At 37.9% G+C, this 23818-nt stretch overlaps 1 protein-coding gene across 9 annotated transcripts in view; it reads right to left on the reverse strand.

Annotated features, from left to right (window-relative positions):
• Positions 1-23818, reverse strand: part of rptor (regulatory associated protein of MTOR, complex 1) — a 431784-nt gene that overhangs the window by 38663 nt on the left and 369303 nt on the right. For 6 of the 9 annotated variants that reach the window (XR_010893517.1, XR_010893516.1, XR_010893519.1 and 3 more), the window contains 4 exons: positions 22544-22658; positions 19143-19267; positions 18946-19047; positions 14004-14051 (listed from right to left, as the gene is read on the reverse strand). Coding sequence is in view for 5 of the 9 variants with exons in the window: in XM_067374808.1 (XP_067230909.1) it covers positions 14004-14051; positions 18946-19047; positions 19143-19267; positions 22544-22658 (390 nt within the window). In the remaining 4 variants the exon portion in view is untranslated. The remainder of the gene's footprint in view (positions 1-14003; positions 14052-18945; positions 19048-19142; positions 19268-22543; positions 22659-23818) is intronic. The other 3 variants (XR_010893518.1, XM_067374813.1, XM_067374812.1) reach the window with 1 other exon arrangement.

Raw genomic sequence — 23818 nt, forward strand, 5'->3', positions numbered from 1 at the left:
ATAAAGTCTTGTTCATGTCACACGTAAGGTTGTCCGTGTTTTGCGCTCATGTACGGGAGTCCCTATTCATGTCGGTCCTGACTACAGGCTTTTAGTAGAATAAGATTGTTATTTCCTATAACCTGGAAATGAACATTTCTTAGTTAATAAACAATTAACACTGTGTGTTCATTGAACAACAGGTTAATTGATTGTAATATTAATTTTATTACATTAAGTTAATTTTATTGACTGATTAAAATATTAATAATTAATTATAACTAGTTATGATTAATTATTCATATTTATTTTGAGCTAATTTGCTACACAGTCGATGGATGCACAAAACGTTACAACAACGATAATCAGAAAGCGTGGACAAAACAGTCACTCTTTGTAAACTGTTAACTGTGAGTGTCGTCTGCTCTAATGTTCAGTCATTTACGTCGTCATCACCCGGGTGTTGATAGCGTGCGAGCGCAGGTGAGACCTGAACAGCACACTTTGCTGTCTGTATTTAAACTAACTCATTTAAGCCTTGCTGATTTAAACCTTAAAGAACAAGACGCGAAAGAGAACTCGCACGCGCTGTGAGAAGATTTGTGTGCGCTCATCCGAAGCGCGCACACGCTTATTCCAGTCAGCGCGCAAATACTAAGTTCTCTTTCAGGTCTTGCGCTTCGGCGGCCACATTCATACAAAAATTATGTCAACATGCCCGTCCTAGCGAGTATCCTAGCAAACATAGTCGGTTATGTCTTAAGTGAACGTATATTAGTCGAGAAAGACAGCGCATGTGGAACAGTATATGTACTGGATCGTGCATGTCTTAAAGGGAAAACAACTATTCCTGCTGCCTGTATTTAATGTTAAATCAAACAACAAAAAACAAAGAAATCACTCACTGCTCTTGACTGAATAGTTTTTGTAACTTCAATAATGATTAATATTTATTTTATACAGTAAAGATAATATGCAGTGATATTTTATATTTGATTTCTATTTGAAAACTGAATACCTGAAAAACCTGAAAAGCACTGTTCCTGGATCTGTTTTTTCGCTCTTCTTTATTCTTTTTTATGTAGGCTATTAAGTATCGGATCGGGACTCGGTATCGGCAGATACTCAAAATCAAATGACTCGGACTCTGACTCGAGGGCAAAAAAACGTGATCGGGACATCCCTACTCTCAAGTTCGCCGGTTGCAACGCTCTCAAGCTCACCGGTTGCCATGGACTCAAGCGCCCTGGATGCAATGGACAAGATGGCTGCTTTGCCAGTGCCCATGGGCAAGATGGCCGCCCCCTCGGAGCTTAAGGATATAGGGAGCATTCCAGCCATTGAGTCTGCTCCAGAGACCGCTCCAGTCGGTGAACCATCGCCTCACTCTCGGAGGAAGAGGAGGAGGAGGAGGAAGAAGGCGTCCTCCTCTCCGCAAGACACAGACGCCCTTCAAGAGGCCGCTGTGGGCCTGGAGACCATTCCAGAGGTCTCTCCTGCTCCGCCCAAGCGCTTTGCCCTGCCGGCGCCTCCCTTTATAACACTTTATAAAAGTATACTAAAGTGCACTTTTTTCACAAGGGTGGTCATTCTTGTAACATTAAGAACGATGTGAACAAAGGAGAGAAGCAGAAGAATAATACTGCAATTATTCACTGAGTTGTAAACACATAAGTCCCACAAGTTAGAGATGTGGTGGTTCATCAGAGATGAGCTGATTTCATTTATGATCCAGTGATATGATTTTCCTTTGAGCTCTTTGAGAATCTCAGTTATTAGATTCTCTTTTATGGCAAAAAAAATGTCATTATACATTACACACTATTTTGGATAGACTACAGATTATAGACAGTGACAGTACACATTTTTTTTTTGTTTTTGGTTCAGTTTTAAAACAACACTCCAATTTCAATGCTCTCATTTTGGTAGCTGCAAACTTTGTTTATCCTCATTTCTTGTATTTAATGTAGTGTGAGTCATATTTGTTTTTTAAGGATAAGGGCTTGTATATGCAAACATAACCACACACCATTTTCATTATAAGTTAGAACATGCCTGTTGGGATATTCTCGTATTCAGACAAAAGCATCAGTGAGCACCAGGCATTGATTCTGGCATTGCAATTTAACCGAAATATGTTCAGTAGGGTTCAGGTGCTCAATGTATAAACATATAATATGTGCATTGAAATATGTGTACAGGATTTTCTAAACACACACTAGACCAATGCATACACACACGTTAACTGGTGCGAGTGAAGTAATGAAGCAAACAAAATTATTTTAAATTCTTTTATCCATTTAATATACACATTTATATTAAATACATCACTCTCAATAATGGAGTTACATTAAATCATTATCCAAAGTTAAATATATTTATGAATTTAAATCGATATATTTGTAGTTGATGCACTGCTTTTTAACACTTTTAACACATAAGATTCTCTGAGCAGTGTGACGTCACACTCAGGCCCTGCCCACGGCCACCGATTGACAGTCCTGCATTACCATAGTTTCCACCCTCAGCGAGTTGTACACTATCCGCCATTTTATCCTCGCTCAAGCAGTTTTACTGACAACAATGTCTCGTAAGCAATCACAGTGTTCAGGGTAGGGTTGCACCAGCCGTTCGTGAGTTCTTTCTTAAATTGGAACGCAAAGTCCACACTAGTGGCATAGTAACTACTAGCTAGTTTGTAACTAACTTTGGACTTTATTCGGTTGCACCATTTGTTCTTAAAGCAGAACGTAGCTAGTAGCTCATAAGGTCTCTCTAAAGTAATGCGTAGTCGCATAATATGACGTTTACCCTCAGTGATCCTTTAAACACAGGAGCAGAAGTTGTTGAAATTCTGTGAATTTTAGTTTATCCTTCATTCTGACTTATTTTGCCTCACATAGATAACAGTAAAAATCAGTTTCCATTAAATATAATAGCCTGTAAAAATGGCCGTGATTTTAACAGTAAAAGACTGTAAAAATGCTGCGGTACTATATACGGTGAATAACTGTAATAGATCTAATGGTACATTTAATGTAATTTTACGGTAAAATACCATTAAATTAACAGTTTTTGGAAGTGAAAAATAACAATTCATTGTAAAATTTACAGTGAAAAACTGTAAATTGACATTCCCACAATTCCCTGCGTGACACTTCACATTTGATATATTTGTTGAAATAACTCTGTTTCTTCTTAGTTTTTCTCATTTTTTTTAATCAGTTATGTACATTAGGGTTTACATCTAATGTTGTTAAATTAATGTTTATTGCACTTTTAAAATTTCATGCATGTTACCATGATGGTGTTTAGTGTGTGTGTGAATGACACTGTGTACAAAACAGATATTAGTACTTCATTAGGTTGGTAAATTATCATTATATCAGTTAATGAAAAATGTTATTTTACTGTAAATTTAACAGATTTTTTTTTTTTTTTACGTTGCTACTGTATTTTTTACAGTAAATTTTACTGGGATTTTTTTTTTTACAGTGTAGGAGTCTTCATTTTCTACCAACATCTGAGCCACTGAGGATGCAGTGGATTAGTTTTATTTTTGAAGGTAATTAGGGCTGAAACGATTCATCGAGTTACTCGATTAACTCGATTACAAAAAATTCCTCGAGGCAAAAACTCTGCCTCGAAGCCTCGTTAAATTCCTATGACGCGCACTATACACGCAGGGATCTGATTCACACGGACCGTTGTTCAGTGTTCAGGAAGCACACCATAGCGCGTGACATTTTGAATTTAGTTGGCGCGATGGCGGAGAGTAAAGATAGATATGATGTTTAGCTTTGATGTTTTTAAGTAGTAAACGTATACACGTTCAATTGTAAGAGAGTATAGCCTAAAAAAAAAAGAACCCCTTCACACACACACGCATGCACCCTCGTCTCTCTCACGCGCCAGTCAGACCAATCGCGGCAATGCATCACATATGCTTAAACTTTTTATGTAGCCACGCAACAATAATTTCAGCATGCATTCACTGTGTACACAGGGACGTGATGTTGTGACGCGATTTTTCGAACGGATGCTTCATCTAAAATGCACCGCAATGCAAGTGATGCAAGCCGAAAATGATTGTATGTAACGTTAGGCTATTTCTGCCGTACCAAACTGCAATGAAGCAACTGGTCTGGCTGGGGCGTCACTCTTCCTCACACACGGCATGTGTTTTTGTTCTCAGGTGGGTAATTTGCAGAAGGTGCAATCCTTTTTTTGTAATGTTGTATTAAGACGAAAAAACAAAGGCCAAATGGCCTTTACTATTTAAGTTTGTATTCATAGTTTTACATGTTATCCCTTTAACACGTACGATCACACCGGTTTGATCAGTCTTGGCTGGCCCCAGGAGCGTACGATCACAGTGTTATAAGATCACCGATGTGATAAGAACGTTCAGTGCATTACGTGATCAACTGCCAAATTCAAATGTGCGTGCGCGCTTTAACTGGCGCTAAACCAGAGACGGACGCACGCAGCGCTTTTCATATCACATATATGCAGTGTTTTCAACCAAATAATGTTCATTTCAGGTTTCAGACATTTAAATGCACATGAGTACTAACAAAACAATATATTTAGAGTTTGTAAAATACACAATGATGTCTATAGGAGCGGAAATAACAACCCTTTCCATTATAACTTGACAACACGTTTAATTCATATCAGATATACATTGTGAAAGTAACTTAAAGCTTACTCTATTCTTCCCCAGTTCACAGGCACACTTACTTTCATGTATTTCGGGAGAAGTGGATAAATTCACGGTTTGTAAATCCAACAGATCCGATTCTCTGCGCGGTGCAAACTAACATGGCGGCGCCCATCGCTCAACTAACGCGATCATTATAAAGGTGTTTAAACAGCAAAACACATGTATCCACTTGCACATATTTGGCAATCGGAATATTAGATATTTCATGCTATAGTTAACAAATTTGTGAATATTTTGAATAAAAAAGGAAAAATTAAATGAAAGCAGATCATCATTCATACAGTGCTGCGGTGTGTCACGTAACAAGCAATGACGCGTCACCATGGAAACCATAAAGCAATACGTTCTAAATAATGGTCGCCTTAAAAAACTCACGTTGGGGGGGTCAGACATAATATTTGAAACTTACGTGTGAAAGGGTTAAACATGTTTTACAGAAAGTTGACTTAACTGTATTGTTATATAGTTGTTGGCACTGGCACTTATAAACACTAAATGGGTAAAAAATTGCAATAAAAAGGCTTAGTTTTGGAGCCAAATGTTGGAGTTGGAACCAATACCTCTGTTTTTTTAGAAATAAAAGCCAAATGCTTGATCATTTTACAGCCACATCATTTTCACTATGCATTATTTGTTTTGGTTGTAAAAAAAAAAAAAAAAAACATCCGATTAATCGATCGATTAAGTGCTAGATTAATCGATTACAAAAAGAATCGATAGCTGCAGCCCTAAAGGTAATGCACCCCAAAATATACCTAAATTCGTTTATGTCTGCACAAATCATTTCACTCCAGACTGCTTTGTGAGTGATGGTCAATGCAAAGAGACAATACAAAACACAGGTTCTGCTAAAAATTTGTTACTCAAGGATGGATCAGTACCAACTGTTCGTGATCCAGCTTATATTTTCCAGAGCGATACTGGTCACAGCAGCAATGAAGGGGAGAGCACACACTTTATTACAGTTCATCACTGTTTTACAGATAAAAAAGTTTACGAGTTTATTAAGCACCCCCATCGAAAAACAGAATAAGGTCTGCATATATTTGTTTACTGTTAGTTGTAACACGTGTTTTGTGTAAATCGACTGCTGTGTATGTTGATGATAATGCAAAGGGAGAAAGAGAGAGTTTATGGAAAAGACTTTAACATGCACTTCTTGTACTGTTTATTCAGCTCTTACAGCGATTTTCTGGAGTGAAAACGGACGCTTAATCTTTTGTGTGATGTAAAATAAACTTCATAAAACTCATCAGGAAAGTTTTGACCATCATTCGGACGGGGTCCACTATAACAGGCTTGTAATCCAGCGTTAGCGTCAGTTCTGGCAGGTCACGTCAGTCAAGCTCACATCAGCTGACTTCCAGGTGACTTGCATCTACCTATAGGAATACGACACCCATCACGGCATCTATATATAAGCTCCTCAGTATTATCAGCAGCTACTGCATTTCTCAGGAGCAAATTATCCTCCTCCATCTCCTCCTCTCTTCAGTCAGGATTGGCCTTATTATTCCCCTGAATCAGACTAATTCTTAAACTATGTGTACATGTTAAGTTATGACATTTAATGATATCTGCATATGTTGGTCCTATTCTGTTTACCCTAGGGGGTTATTGCTGCTCTCCCTGCTCTTATCCATGCTAGGCTGCATTGATGCGCAGGGAGTTCTTGCCCAGAACAGAATAGGGCTGTGTATCACCAACAATGTCACGATACGATACGCATCACGATACTAAAGCCACGATACGATATGTATCACGATATGATTCAATTTAGAATTTAAATTTCTTTTGAGCAGAGTTTAGTAACAGTAATATTTGTTTATTGAATAACCAGTGTTATAACAGTCATGATAACTGAAAAAAAAAAACGATTTTGTTTTTGTCAAAAAAAAAAAAGATTTAAATTAAATATAAAAAATGTCACAAAAAAAGCTTCTTTTAAAAGCTTGCTTTTAAAGTCACTCCCTCAGTAACTGAATTGACAATTATAGTGACACTGAGAAATTAACAAAGCTCAATGACTAATTTCACTTGCAACAGTAAGTTGACTTGTAAGAAAACTAAGTTAGTTAATCGGCTATAATATTATAATAATGTCTAAGTTATACTGCCTGTTTTGTTCTAGAACAACATACGTTTTTATTAGCGTGGTCTACAAAATATGGGCTACATGAGTTTACAAGACATACTTAACAATAAGGTTCATTTATTAAACATCAGATAATGCATTAACATGAACCGTGCGTCCTCCCCACTAGACGAGGCCAATATCACTTTAGTTTCGCTTTCAGATATCTCTATTATAGATGTCATCACTGCTTTTAACATTCTAGATATAATTACCGAAATCAAAACAATCCATAAACTATATCCTCACGAAAACGTCAGTCAAGCCAGCTCGCGCCTCAACCTGAGAGATCGGCCTTCAAATTTCTCTGTTTCTGAATGGAAGGGTTTGGATTGATTGACAAACGCTAATGTTCGGCCATGATTTATACACCATCGACCTGTCCTAAAACGTTAGCATGCTTTGATCGATGATTTCCGTTCGAGAGCGTCACGTGACGTCACGTTATTGGCTAGATTTACAAGCAAGACAGACTCAATACGGCAGCTGCTGTATCGATACGTGCATTGTCAGGAGTTCATGACGATGTATCGTTGTATCGATATTCTGAGCACAGCCCTAGAACAGAACCATACCGCCAATACAAACTCTATGCATTATCAGTCATATTTGACGATATTGGTCCTGACAGAACTGATAGTGGATAAAAGCAAGATGACAAGTTATAACCGTAATTAAACTAAACTGTACCTGTTGTCCATCTCAATCTCAACTTTCATCTCCATGCAGCATATATTCTCTGGCTCTGTAGGCATCATTGTCTGACTCCAGTTTGAACTGAACACCATTACTGACAGTTTCTGAAATTTGCAGTGCTTGAGATTGTCCTGTTTATTTGATGCATGAGCTCTTGAAGCTCCGCCCTCTTCTTGAGATCAGCAGCTCATTTGCATTTAAAGGGACCCACACAAAAATGGTGTTTTTGCTCACCCCCCAAAACTGGCTATTTTAACATGCTATAAAAATTATCTGTGGGGTATTTTGAGCTAAAACCTCACATACACACTCTGGGGACATCAGAGACTTATTTTACATCCTGTAAAAAGGGGCATAATAGGTGCCCTTTAAATATCTTCTAATTGTAGGAGCCAACAGCATTGTAGGCAGTGTTTCGAGATGTAGTGGGGTTGTGGTTTGGGCTGGTGGAGTTCAAGTCCTGGGTCCAGGACCTCCTGATGAATTAATATTTATGCATCTTCTAATAAAAACAATACCTCCTCATGTGAAATAATAAAAAAAAAAAATTCAGAGGAACTTTGTGAGTTTGTGTACGAGTTATGTCAGGACAATCATCCACAACCTCAAATAAGAGTCGTCGGACTCTATATAAAATAGCTGATTAGAGAACATGGAAGTTGAAAATAAAAAAATAAAAAATCCAGTGGTTGAAAATTGCTAAAACAACTTTTACTATGCATACAAATGCAAATCTGTGCAAATGCTAAAGAATACATTAAACGCTTGCCATCTCCATTCATTCGTGTATCCTATCGTACAAGGTTTTTAGAGGTTTTTATGTAATATTGTCCTATCCGCTGGCTCATATATTATATACAGCAAAAACAAAGATTGACTGCCTGCCGAATATTTGTTAATTATTCTGTAGAATGCGTTATCCGTTTTGAAGCCATTATCCAGCTTCGGCCACATCCCTAATTTGAATATTTATATTTTAAACAAGACAACTGAATGATTTTTAGCAATACATTGTGACGGCACACACAGCATTTACAGTCCGCCTGTCCCATATTTTCCTAGTGTCATGTTACTGTAATGACTGAAACAAATCAGACACAATTATTTGTTAGTTCCCCATTAGTTTTAAGCTCACTGTGGGATCCGACTGTCCCCATCCCCCGAGAAGTTCTCAGTTACCAGTTTTATTGCACCAATAAATGCCGCATGGAGAGCAGAGAAGAGACACACAAAAATGTGCATTTTTCCTGCATTATCCACACACAACACAGAATCTCTTGCATTAGTGTATATACAGACTGTTCTATAAATGAACAGGAACAATCCCAGGAAATAAAATGGGTGTTGCCATCCGGAATTACAACATCTTCATTGGTCCGTTCAACAACTGAGAGGTATGACTTTGACCAGAGGTTAAAAGCCAGCGAAAAATGCCACTCCCTCTCTTTTCCTTGCTTCTGGATGACCGAACTGATCTCCTTGCGGCCGGCCTAGGCCAGGCCCGCAAGGCCGGTAGGCCCCGGCCTACAACACCCAGCCATGTGCTCATCACCCAACATAGAAAAGACTGGCAACAACTTCAGACGAAAACCTCAAGATTTATCCTCAATCTGCAGATCCAACGCTCTTCAGCCTAAAGGCATCTTGCAAGTATCGTACATTTTAACACTAAACAGCGATTTAGTATTAATTTGTAAGACTTACCTTTGCCATTGCTGAAGAAACTGATGATTCCTTTCCAGATTGCCTTTGACTTTTTCCTATAGCTCTAGTAACAGTACTTCTTCCGGTTCAACTCTATCATTACTCATTCTTACCTACGTATGTGTGTGACCTTTGTTGTATGTTGTGTGTTTGTTAGTTTAGTTATGTGTTTGTGAGTTAGTTAATAAAGATTGTGCACAATACATGTTTGGTTCTGACTCCGTCTGCTAATAAATTGCCTCTTAAGTGATTTAGATCCCGACTGCCTGATCTGAGTAGTACGGTACAATAAGAATGTTATTTTTCCATAACCTGGAAATCAACACTTCTTAGAATGAATAAACAATCAACACAGAGTGTTCACTGGACAAACAGGTTAGTTGATTGTAATATTAATCTTAATGTAGCTACATCCAGTTAATCCGATTAATGGATTTACATATTCATAATTAATCATAATAATCATAATGAGTTATGAATAATTATTAATATTTCCCCTTTGAGTTAATTCGCTACATAACTAACACTAAAATACTAAAATTGTGTAATTTATAATCCCTTGGTGTTAAAAAATGTTTAGATAAAACTAAATAAAAAAACAGGGCATTTATACCTATAAGCGCCACGCGGGTCAAATTTACCCGCTATATAATGCCTGTATTTTCCTGCTGTCATTTTCGCGTTCCCCTTATTGTACATTGCTAGGCAATGCCTTTCACTCATTGAATTAGCAGTCATCGGTTTCATAAATAAAGTCACAATGAGTAAAAGCCAGCGATTTATGTTAGGTCAAAGCCCTAACTGCCATGAATGAAGGAGAGTCAGATCAGTCAGTGGAGAGTCAGTGGTGAGATCAGTGACGCGCCCTGGGTTGGCTCAGCATCTGACGACTCATCTGACAGCGATCCAGAGCCTCTGAGAAAAATTAGACTGAGTATGTTCTTCAGGACAGGATTGCTACAATAGTTACAGAGGGTGAGCATCAATAAACTTTGTATGTAAATAATTAAGGTGAAGCTGCGCGCTTGAATTTGTCATCACATCATACATCATATGCAGTGTGGTGAATTATTATTGTTCATTACTGTCTATAGGCTATTTTAATAAATTAGATAATGGGTTATCTTAATATATGATTAATTATAATATTACATAACCCAAATATGTATTTACTTCCTTCTAATTCTTGTTGTCAGTGCAGACTTGTTTAGCTTGACCGTTAAGAAAAGTGATTAGTGTAGCCTGCATAAAAATGCCTAGAACATTGTAAAACCTAACTTTTTGATGCTACATAAATAAACTGAGGGACCACACAGACTGCTACCTTTTCTACGACCCATGTGTATTCAATGCATATTGCGAGCAATACATCAGCATCAACAAGTCTATTCCAGCACCACAGTCTAAGAAACACCATCAGTTGGAAAGTCCATCAGTTCATAGGTACAGCAATGAGTAGTATCCAGCCACAGATAAGTCTTCAAAGGTGAATGTGTGAGACAAAAGTCCTTAAGTGAAGTGAAATAAATCCATATCAGAAAATTCATCAGTCGTTGACCACAGTCAATGAGATGGTTAAAAGATGGTTTATAGATGAACAAAGACACTTAGTCCCTTTGGTCTAGGTCCTTTTTGAAATTGAGCTGATCCTTGCACACAAGAAACCCTCTGCATATAAACAAACAATAAACAAACATGTGTCTAATGCTAAGCCCCAACAAAATCATATTTACAGACCCTACATACATACATACATACTTACATAGACAGATGCTTACTTACATTTGAGAATAGGAACAAGTTGTTCCTCAAATCAGGGCACCAACAAAGGACAGCAAACAAAGGTGAGAAGACATCCACCCTGCGTTCCATTCGGAAGGGCTCATCGCTATGCCTCAATCCCTTCAGAGGGTTTACCCTTTCGGAGTGAGAGCTTCGAAGGGATGAAGGGTGTAGGGGTCAACAAAACTCTTCTTTTGGAACGCACTTCTGCGTCATCATAACGAGACAATTAAAGAGGAGTAGATTGTGCAAGCTGCGCCCTTTGTTTAATGTTAGTTTATTTATTTATTTATTTTAGGTTTATCGCCCCATGTAGCCTATATTGTATGTATTTTAAACATTTGAATGGACTGAAAAAGGGAGCTGTAAAGTATTTTTGTTTAAGTACAATGTCGTTTTGACCATAATAATGTACCAAATCTAAGTCTTAATATTACAGTAATATAGAAAAATATATTTATAGTCAAAATCTAACTCCGAGCCTCCTGTAACCATTCTGTGACGTCAAACAACTTCCCTGTGCAAAGGATCATGGGGGCCCGTAGTGTCCATCAGTTGTACCCTTTGAAATCCTTCATTCCGAAGGGCCCTTTGAAGTGGCCAGTTTTGAGCACTTCGGTTTGGAACGACGCTTCAACATGGCGGCCATGATTATTTTCACTCCGAAGTGCCCTTCGGAGGGCGATATATCCCGTTTGGAACGCACCGCCAATGCTTAGCACACTACTTCCTGCCCAATACTTCTTCTCTAGCCCTTTTAGGCAGTCAGCCAACTCAGACTCCAGATCGCCCCCTACTGATTGGGTTAGCTATATCATAAGGTAATCTACTGGGACTAATGTGACAGAACTGTTACAACATAAAACAACAGGACAAAAACATAGGTGATGACAAGACATAATCATTTCATGACTCTAGACACTTCTTTGTGAAGACAGTGACATAATACAGTGAAATAATATGTTCTTTAGCCATAAAAAATCAGGTGTAAAATTTACCCGCATGGCGGTTTTAGGTATACAGCGACCCCTGGCGGTTCTAGTGTTAAACAAAATGGAAATATGAATGAAAATATTCATGGAAATATGCATGAAATGATATGCAGATGTTGATATGCATAGTAAAACTATATGATGTAAGCTTTATATATGTTTATTTTGGGGTGGAGACAGGGAGGGGGTGAATGCATGCACAATCTTCGGCTGATTGGGATTGCTAAAATTGTGCACAGGTTCTGGTGTACACATACGGTTTTAGAAATCTGAAAAATTTTGTGCTTACACACTTTAAAGATGAAATCTATTCAAAACATGGCCCCAGGTTTTTGTATATGTGTCCACACGTCTATTTACCTTATTCTTAAAGTAAGATTGGGCATGGGCACAGTAACTTGATTGTGTAGCGGCTTCTGGTCTCATCCACTTTCATTTATTTTAGCTGTACAAAAACGGTCCACTATGCTGCCTGATATTGCAAACTATTACTTATCACATTATTTTAACTTATTATTGTAATCATAAACACACTGGTTTGTAGCACAATTTATTTTACCATTTACCGCATTTTGTTATTCTTCCCATTATTTACCTATAGCGGCAAAATAATCTGAAGTGCCCACACAGGAAATAGTTTACCTTCATGTTGCTTGCTAGATAAGGTGAATAACTATGGGCTTGAGTGGTTTATTTTTATGAAAACTCATTGTGTGCACACACACACTCTCTTAGATTTTAGTCAGAGTTAAGAATCCATGTGTCTTGGTCTACTCACTTGATTAGGATATAGACTAAGAAGGAGAGATTTTAGGTTCAGCTTGTGTTCTGCCTTAAAATTTGACAGTACTGGTCAGGTCACAGCATTTCCAACTTCAGTTTATTGCCCATTTATGCCTCTAGATTAAACTGACAAAAAACAACTTCCAAATGACTGCAAAGCTTCAGCTTTCATGCTGACAGCACCTTCTGAAAGGTGAGAGGGGAATTTTGTCCTGGCTGTTCTGGAGCCCTGGTTCATTTCTGACTGCCTGTCTGTCAGTCATTCTCTCATGCTGTTCAATCATGAGAGCAAAGAACACCCTTATGAGAGTCCTAAACACACAGCCAAAAGTCATATGGATCAGTACAAGCTGTGATGCTGAAACTGAAGCACTGCTGCCCTACTTTTAAAACTTCTGCTGTCTATCAAAAATCCAATCTTGGTGAAGAGAAAAAATTCCAGGGTTATGATTAGCTGAATGAACTTGCATTAAGTAATATGAACTTTCAAACAGCTTAACTGATATGATACACAAAAAGACATTTGCGCATAGTGCACACACATATAATACACTTTAACGTTCTTAACAGGAATATGCATGGAATATTCGCATCTAGTAGCACAATACACACATGCACACACATGCTGATGGTGAAATTGCTCAGTGAATATTACTGAAGGCATAAGGTTACATAATATTTGTAATACCTTTGTTCATATGTGTAATAATAAAAAAGAGCAATGAGAAAGCCGACACAAAATCCACATTTCAACACGTTCCATCAATCGTAAATTCCTACAGATTCCACATCCCTTGTGTGTTTATTAATTTTAGCTAAGAGCACCACACTATTAGTTCCAAATTAGTTTCTCTACTAAATGAGCTCTGAAAAAACAAACAAACAAAAATATATATATACACACGCACACGCACACGCACACGCACACACACACACACACACACACACACACACACACACACACACACACACACACACAAATCTCTCACAATCGAATCTGAATGGATCACCAACAAATTCTCAAATTCAATACTGGACAGATTTGACTTCCACCAGCCAGAATTGCAGAAATAATAAAAAGAGCCAATCGGATGGATGTAAAGAAAATGTTAGGCTGTAACTGGGAATGGGAAAACATTAGTGGCTTAGTCTCATACATGCAAACACCAAACAGAGGTGAAGGAAAATAAGAGAGAGAAGCACTCACCTCCCTGCTTACTTCTGTCAAGATAGATTGAGACCCGTCGGGCCAAACCTGTGAGAAGAGAAGCGGAAGAGAGGGGAAGAACATAGGAAGGAGATCAGGAGGGATGGTCAGTATATCAGCCAGAGGACACAACAGTGTTAGCAAACACACACCAGGATGTGATCTGTGGCACTGTCCCAAATGGTGCACTTCATGAGAACTTGTGGTCTTAGAGTTGCCTTTGTGCACATATGTTAGTAAAATCCTCACAACAGTATGGTCCTGTCTTTCAATTTAGGCTTCAGTGCTTGAGAATGCCTCCTTTGCGACCATCATTCATTCTTGATGCTCACTTAGTCTACCAACAGTCACGTCACCAAAGTGAGGATTTAGAGGTGGTATTCAAGGGTTTAAGGTGGCATGTGGGACTGAGCCTTATCACACACACACATAAACTTATACATGGAAACAGGCTTTTACATACACATTTCTAATGGAGAATGCACAAACACATACAAAGAGAGAGAGAGAGAGAGAGAGAGAGAGAGAGAGAGATGAGACCCAGTCATATTCCACCTGAATTTTATTCACCTCATACCTTATCTACACACACACTGCAGGAAAAGGAGAGAGGACAAGGCTGTGGTTTCCCAGCATGACATCTGCCAAGTAAGTCAGGTTTTCTCACTGGGAGCCGAATAGCAAGGCTGATATCTACTCCCAGAGTCAAAACTTTGCTCATACATCTTAAAGAAGCGCAGATGTGCAGGAGTTCTTCAGGAAAGTCAGCGGCTCAAGCATCTCCTTTGCGTTATGTACGTGACTGAGATTATTATGGCATACTAATGTACTATAGTTATTTTATTATTATTATTATTTGGTTATGCTCATTTCATTTGGGAAATAAACATCCACAGGCTGAGAATATGTGTTGTATTTTTTACAATAGAAAAATTGGAGGTCAAAGAGTGCAAGAATATATGCTATAAAACTACTGGCCTACAACAACAGATCTTTGTGAAAACAGTATCATAATAAAGCAGAGGTCTCTAGACTAGGTCCTGGAGGGCCACTGTCCTGCAAAGTTTAGCTCCAAGTTCAACCCTAATTAAACACACCTGAACCAGCTAATCAAGGTCTCACTAGGCATACAAGAAACTTTCAAGCAGGTGTGTAGGAGCTAAACTCTGCAGAACAGCGGCCCTCCAGGACTGAGTTTGGAGACCTCTATAATAAAGGATCAGTTTACCCAAAAATAAAAATGATCATTTATTCACCACTCATGTTTGTCTAAACCTAAATTTCTTTTGAGGAATACGGAAAGTGGAAGTACGTTCAAGCCGTTTATGTGTTTATAAAGCATTTACAGTTGTATTTTTTTTTGAAAATGACCGATCGTTTTGCTAGATAAGACCCTTATTCCTCGTCTGGTATCATTTAAAGCCCTTTGAAGCTGCACTGATTCTGTAATTTGGAGGCCATTGAAGTCCACTATAAGGAGAATATGAATATGAACATCTTGGATGACATGGGGGTGAGTAAATTATCAGGAAACGTTTATTTAAAAGTGGAGTAATCCTTTAAATATTCACAGATGTAAGTACACAGTCCTACTTTTGAATTATTCATCCAACATTTGTCATATTCTGTGACATTCTGCATTATACAGTAAATTACATTTTTATGACTCCACAACTCCGTCTGTGTTTTTTGCCATTGTGGAAGTCATAGGTCCCTAAATTTATTTTGAGGATCCCCTGGCTATGGGGAACAAACCCCACTTTGAGGACCCCTGTACTAAAGTACAGTAAAGAACAGCTTCTTGTTATGGACAGGGCAAAATTTTGGCCATTTTCACTGAAAACTTTAATCTTTGGAATTGCACTCCCTTATATTCAAACTGTCATGTGGCAGTCAATCATGTGACAAGTAAGAGCTAATTGCCTTCAGCATTCCTGACATTAAAACTAGTCTTTATGCACACATTTGAAAATATGCAAATGAGATCTGATAGCTCCGAAAGAGAGAGATGTATAATGACTCAAGACCTGTTCACACCAAGAATAATAATTATAAAGAACGATAACTACATAAGTGTCCGCATCAACAGATGATGTTTTTCTGTTTATTATAAGCACAGTTATAATCCTTGGTGTGAATGGCCCTTTACAGTGTCCTAATAAGACAGAAATCCAGCAACAAGCAATTAGTCTATCCACACTAAATGTGAAAATGGAGAGTACCACAAAATCAATCACAAAACACAGCCAATCAGAATAGTTTCTCTCTTATTTGCACCTTCAAACTCGCAATGCGCTGCAGCTGAAGAGCATAACAACACAAATCTTGTAGTTTCATTCTATAATGCTTCATCAAACACTATACTTTTCATGGTTTTCCTTGAAGAATTTGAGGGATTTGCTATATAACATCTAATTCTAAACATTCACACTGCAAATCCACACAATACAAAGTTTCGAGAGTGTGCAGCTTCCTGGCACAGAGTTGCAGAAATGTAAACCGAGAGAATGACAATGTACTGTCATGGTCCACGGAAGATAGTAATGGTAGTTAATAGGGGTTTGGTACTACACAAGGGTTAGTAAGAGATTTTTGAGTGAACTAACACCAATATTACTATTTCTCCTTTCCAATGACAGAGGATTCTAACTAATGTATTTACAGACATTACAGAGGAAAAGTAAACACAGATTTTGTAGTGGAATTACAGTGATAGTTGTTTATTAATAAAGAAAATAAAAGGAAGCAAAAGAGTGTCTAAGCAGCTACTATATGCAGGGAAAACAGGAATGAGAAACAGCTCTAAGGATAAGGGATACAGCAGCCAGATTGGATGACACGAGAATGTTTATGATTTCTATTAAAGCTGCTGATCTTCTTCTCAAGCATACTTATAAGCAAACATTTTCATTTTAGAATTGAGGTAAAAGTTTATCTGGCTATCACCAAACCAGTCACATGTGCAGGGTTTTTTGGCCCAAAAAAACTAACTACATATCAGTGCAAAAATGCTAAAATACTGCATCATAAACATTTTCTACTATTTGATATGTATTTAAATGTTTTAAACCTTGTGAGATGATAGACGATATGAAACAACAAACAAATGGGTGAAAACTATGAAATGAGCAGCGCGTTCGTAAATCAAATAGCCGCGTTTCTCTTGCGTCTCTCAGAAATCAGCTTTGTCAAAAGTAGGCTGCTATCATCTAAAACACTACATCATCATAAACACTTTCTATTATTTGATGTCTACTGAAATGTTAAAAGCATTGTACGATATTATAAATTAATGAGTGCAAACTGTATGAATGAAATGAAGCGTGATAGCAAGTCAAGACAAATGTAGGACTATATTTTTTTCCACAGCCAAATGCCGCACGCCGGAGATCCGGCACGGTGCCGGAAAACTTTAAGCCCTATGTATGTGAGGAACAGACCAAAATTTAAATCTTTCAATGATAATCTTGCATTCCGCCAATGCTGTGTTTGCTATAAAAACTGTTTACTGGGCAGCATATACCTGAAATGGTATGTGAAACAGTACAGAATGTAAAAGTTTAATGTGTGCAATTTTAATCCATTTTTGTGTAAATGTCTTTTTGTAGTCCAATAACATAATGACTTAAATATAGAATGGGATAAATTAAAATTAAATGTGCACATTGTACAGTATACATAATATGGAGACAACATACAGTAGAAATAGCATGAACATTATTATGCCATTTCAAACACAGCCAAACTTCATTCGTTATAGTGACAGTACTAAATTCCTTTTCTCACAAAAATCTATTATATGGAGTTAAATGAACTATTGTTTTTGTACTTTTTCACAGTCAGAGTTAATATGTAGTTTTGTTTTATGCAAAACAGCAGTCTTAATGTTGTGACTTTTGAATTCTTCAGAAATAATAAAACACAAAAATAATGTTTCAAAAAGTATGAGGGGTAGATGAGGTGAACTATTCCTAAAAAATGTGTCTTAAAGTTGAAGCTGACTGCACATACACACACAAACACTTATAAATGCACAAAGAGCAAATAAAATAAATCTGTGTCTAACTGCTTTTAACTGACAGGTTGTGACAAGCCCCACTGCTGACAACTAATGTCATTCCCAGTCAGACTCATGTTGACTCTGACGTGTCCTTCCGCTGATTTCAATGTGCACTGTAATTTCTCTAAACACCACCGAAAATAACCAGTTTGAGACAAATGCATCTAGATACAACAGATAAAGCAGGTGAGCTCCACCGTCTATGAGGCTTATTTTGATATTATCCACCGGTAATAATGAGAAGGCACTGGGCATATTATTTTGTTTAGTCCTGTCAGTTTTGTAAGCTGATATGAGGAGGCTTAACATCATTAACAGACAAAACAACAATCATTTGGCAGTGGTCTGAATTTTTCAAAAGTTTTCATAAGATTTCAGTCTGTGTTCATACAGTAAAGAATAAGAAGTTAGAGCTAATATAAATGGTAGAAAAGCAATACTATTATATATAATTAAAAAAAAAAACATTTTGATCAAAAGTAAGCTTAGCCACCTTTGTAGCTTAAAATGTAATGTAAAGTGTAATGTAAATTATGTGTTTATCCCAAAAATAGCTAATTTTGGTTAGGAGAATAAATACATTCATACAAATGTTGTTCAACACAAACAATTATGAAATAGAGGCAACTGCCAATTTGGCTTACACAACAGCAAACTGAAGAAACTAATACAATGACTAACATTCTGCTTTCATACCAGAGTACTGCAAGGCTTGCTTACAGTACCCATGGGCATCTATACAGTCCTGCATCATGCAGGAAGACTGAAAATTCCGACAGCTTTTTCCAAACACTGGCCAAGCAGGAGGTAGATGGGGAAAAGAAACTCAGATGAAAGGAGAAGAGTGGTATCCACTCAGTGTATGTGAATGTGAAAGCAAACCTCGTGTGGTGGGCAGCATGTCGGACAGCCCCTGCCATGCTGTGACCATCTCTGGATTTCTCTGGTCAGCAAAGTTCTTCCAAATCCGCAATGCTCCGTCATCTGCAAAAAAGTGGCAGGGTGAAATTCAGCACAGAAACTAACAAAGATGAGACCCATTCAAAGCCTGCGTCAACATGATTAATAGGTGAACTGACCAGTAGCAGTGAGAAGGAGAGAGCAGTCATGCCCATTAAGGTACTCCATGGATGTGATGCGTGTGTACCGTGGGTTCCCATTGTAGAAATAATCCAACCTCTCTCCTTTCTCCCAGTCCCAAAAACTGCACACAGAGAGAACACAATTTACTAAGTAGTAGATTTACAAAACAGTTTACTATGCTTATATTCAATTAGGAATTATATTAAATTATTTTCATTTATGTGCAACAATATAATAATACATGGTAATAAAAATGAATATTTACCATATATTTACTCTGATCAGGCATAACATTATGACCACCTTTCTAATATTGTGTTGGTCCCCCTTTTGTTGCCAAAACAGCCCTGACCTGTTGAGGCATGGACTTCCACTAGACCCCTGAAGGTGTGCTGTGGTATCTCCATGTGATGTAAAAGAAAATGTGATTTATCAGACCAGGCCACCTTCTTTCATGGCTCTGTGGTCCAGTTCTAATGCTCACGTGCCCACAAGTGATGCTTTCGGCGGTGGACAGGGGTCAGCATGGGCACCCTGACTGGCCTGCGGCTTTGCAGCCCAATACGCAACAAACTGCGATGCACTGTGTATTCTGACACCTTTCTATCAGAACCAGCAACTTCTTGAGCAATTTGAGCTACAGTAACTCGTCTGTTGGATCGGATCACACCGGCCAGCCTTTGCTCCCCACGTGCATCAATGAGCCTTGGTCGTCCATTTCTTTGTCGCCGGTTCACCACTGTTCTTTCCTTGCACCACTTTTGGTAGATACTGATCACTGCAGACCAAGAATACCCATGAGAGCTGCAGTTTTGGAGATGCTCTGACCCAGCCGTCTAGGAATCACAATTTGGCCCTTTTCAAACTCACTCAAATCCTTACGCTTGCCCATTTTTCCTGCTTCTAACATCAACTTTAAGGACAAAAATGTTCACTTGCTGCCTAATATATCCCACCCACTAATAGGTGTACGGTGTACATTTTAGGACATCCTCAGACCCCAGTCATACAACAAAAAGGTGTCATGCCTCAGACTAAAAGGCTTCAATCAATGGACAAAAGGTCTCAGGAAAATCAACGTCAGGTGTTGGGTTTCGTACAGTTAGGCATGTGACTACACAGCTTCAGACATAAAGGCATCGGATGAAACCGACTCAGAAGGAAGCAAATTTCCCCACCTCAAAGTGACATCACATGCACACAGTTTTCTAACTGTTAAATGTTACCTTAAGTTGTATAAAACATGTCCCTCTGAGATTATTTTGTAAATTTGTGTTATTCGCTAGTTTTATTTGCACGTTTAAAATGTTAGTTAAAAAACACATTGCAACTTGTGTTACAAACTATCGTGAAAATTAACGATCATAGCATGAAATTTTATTATAGTAAAAGTGTGGTACAGTAACAGTTTTTGGTGGATTGATACTATTTGTATAACACTAAAGTTTGTGGTATATGTAGTAAAACTATTGTGTTACCATGGTTAACAACAATAGTGAGTTTTATTTGTAGTAAAACCATGGATATTTTTCATAAGGGAATTAAAAAATATGAGCTATTAGACTGCGTTGTTATGAGCACAGCTGTTTTGTGTACAGAGGTTACCAGGGAAACAGCTTTATTTCTGCTGTCAGAGAGTCAGAGAGTTGATTACATTTTCATTCAGCCCGTTGCTGTTTTTCTGCAGACCAATGTGAAAGTCGTCATATTCTCTTCTGTATAAAACCTAACCAGTGTAATATTTAATCAAAGCTGTAAGAACAAAATATCAGGTAGCCTACAGCTTACCTTTGGCCTCTCTCTCTCTCTGCTTTTTTATTTGTTTTTCAATTCTCGATTAACAATAACAAAGAACATTGCCAAGGGATTACATAAATAGCCTACATAAAATGAATAACATCAATAGTTAGATTCTACATAATTAACACACACACACACACACACACGCACGCGCACGCGCACGCGCACGCGCACGCACACGCGCACGCACACGCACACGCACACGCACACACACACACACACTCCAATTTAAGAATAGCTACAGTTAAATATAAAAAAGGGGAACAAAGAAAAAGACTACTCAAGGATGGCATTATTATGGGATTAAAGCCAAGAGAAAGTCGTATGACTGAGGTCTGAGGATGTCCTAAAATGTACACTGTACAGGTGTCGTGATGAAAAAATAATCAGTGTTATTGCCTTCACCTGTCAGTGGTCATAATGTTATGCTTGATCAGTGTATATTGCTAAAACATTTTGAAGCATGTACAATGTAACAGAGATGCCTTGAACCTTTTTAAGTGATGACACAAATTAAACACTGAATCAGTTTTTTTTTAAACTGTTTTTATACTTAAAACTTCATCAGCATTTTTACAAATGAGGTTTAAATCAGAGATGTATTAAAATATCAGTCTTAGCACTCTCATATTCTCTCTGTGTCACAACTATGGCGTTCTGACAGAGGGAGGGTGTGCAAAAATAGCCTTAATATGACCTAAAAGGACATTTGATAATTACCACAAATAATTACCAGACTAAAAAACAAAAACAAAATATATATTCAGTGTTGCTCAATTTTATATTTCTGACACAAAGAATTATGTGAGACTATAGACCTTGGCAATTTGTATTACAATTTGTAATACAACAGAACTGTAAAATAAATGTAAATGAAAAAAAAATATTATTTTACTTTACACTGCAGTAGTAATATTACAGTGCTTTAACTTGTGGGAGTTAAACCCTCAAGTTTTGGGCTACAGTTTCCACCAACTAGGTTTCCATGGCAACAGATTTACAAGCATTATCTCATCTACAAACAGCTAATCATCTGTCCACAAAAATGTTGGAAATAATGTGAATATGAAAAAGCATAACTGGTGCATGTTACTTTCCCAAATGCAGAGATGTCACTGTGAACTGGCCTCCCTGAGATAGTGAAAATTCAGGGTTGTGATCTGCTTACACAAACACAGTGCAGCAGTTCACTTTGAAACATGCAGCACAATTAAATCATAGCCTTTTATGATTTGATAAGCGCATTAACCCATATTATAAGTTTGTTTTTTGTTCGATTTGCAGGTGCTTTGCCAACTCAGTGGTAAAAATCACAATTTTATAGATGCTATTGGAAGAAGTGTAAATATATTTTCAATTTATTATGAAACTGGGATGGAACAGATTAGGTAATTACAGAGAGGTAATTCATGGAAAACACTGTTCCATAATGCTATGAAAAGCATAGATATCTATCATCCGCTCCTACACAAGTGACGTTATTTAAAAAAATTAAAGTCCAACTTTCATTACAGTTTGTTCTTATGCTTGCTGATGCTTTTCTATCAAAGTGTTATGATTACAAATGAATGTGGATGTGTATATTCCTGTCACTCACCAAATTGAGTCTTTGTCAGCTACAGCAATGCAGGGGTTAAATGGATGAAACTTCACCACTGATGGCACTCCTGGGTTTCTATTAATGAATATCTGATCATCTAACCGTGTCACTCCTAAAAACGAGAGGGATGGGTAAGAATTTTGATCAGTTAGAACATTCTTAATTAGTGAAATGTTGAGCTTTTGGTTCCCAAGGAAACTGAATAAGTGTGACACTACTACATTTCAGTGTGAATCTTCCAGATTAGAAAAAAAAAAAAAAATGCATGAAGGAAACTCAGAGGGAATTGAGGATTTGATTCAGTTCCTCCAGCTAGACTAAATGAGGGCAGCCCCACTCTCGGTTTCAGAGGGGTGGATGATGGAGAGTGTGATGAAAGGAGAAAGACATACGAGCATGAGCAGGATCCTCTGCTCTGACGCAATCATTCCTGCTCATTTGTATGTGTGTACCGGCATTGACGCAAGCAAGTTAGCTATTCTGTTTGAGACTCTGCTGACTTCAGACAGGGAGCCAAGCACATTGCTTTCTTTTAAGCTTGCGGCTTTCACACAGGAAAAACTACATCATATAACTAGTTCACCCAGTTCCACTTCTAAAATCCACATCATTATTACCCAGACACATCTAATAGAGAGTCAGAGCAGAGCAATAGAGAGTCAGAGCATCTCGTCAAGAGATTTACTCTAGACTTTTTGAGCTTTCAGGTTGTCTTTTAAACATTTATTTGGTATCTCACTATGGGAATCATCATGACCAATCCTGGACTCCTGCCTCCCTAACATATAACACTGCATAACTGTCCCTACCTCATTCTCTTCTGAAAGCTAACATGTTTTTCAGATGATGCTTAACTGTTTTCAGACAAGCAGCCAAGGTACGTCAACGAATGCTTCACTTTTTGATAGCGGGCATATTCACTGTCACTGTGGATTATTTGTGCTAGGGATAACTAGAGATTTGTCATGTTATGGATAATTCTGTTTCTAACGGTTCTTTTATAGCAACTGCTAGTTCTGTAAGTGGCAGAGCAAGGAGGAAAAGAAGCCTTGTATTCATTGTTTTCACATCCAGGCAGCGTGTTGAACAAAGAGTCCTGTTCAGGTGGAACTTGACCTAATTGAAATGTTCTGGAAGGCAGCAGCAAAACTCTGCATCAATTGGCCATTACAGCAGGAGGGCCAATGAATGGAGAGAGATCTGTATGATGGTAAAAGACTGCAATCATATGCCCCGGCCATTAATCAGCTCATTTTAGCAGCCCCGCCTGTT

This window comes from Chanodichthys erythropterus, chromosome 21 (assembly GCF_024489055.1).
Source record: "Chanodichthys erythropterus isolate Z2021 chromosome 21, ASM2448905v1, whole genome shotgun sequence".
Classification (NCBI taxonomy): domain Eukaryota; kingdom Metazoa; phylum Chordata; class Actinopteri; order Cypriniformes; family Xenocyprididae; genus Chanodichthys; species Chanodichthys erythropterus.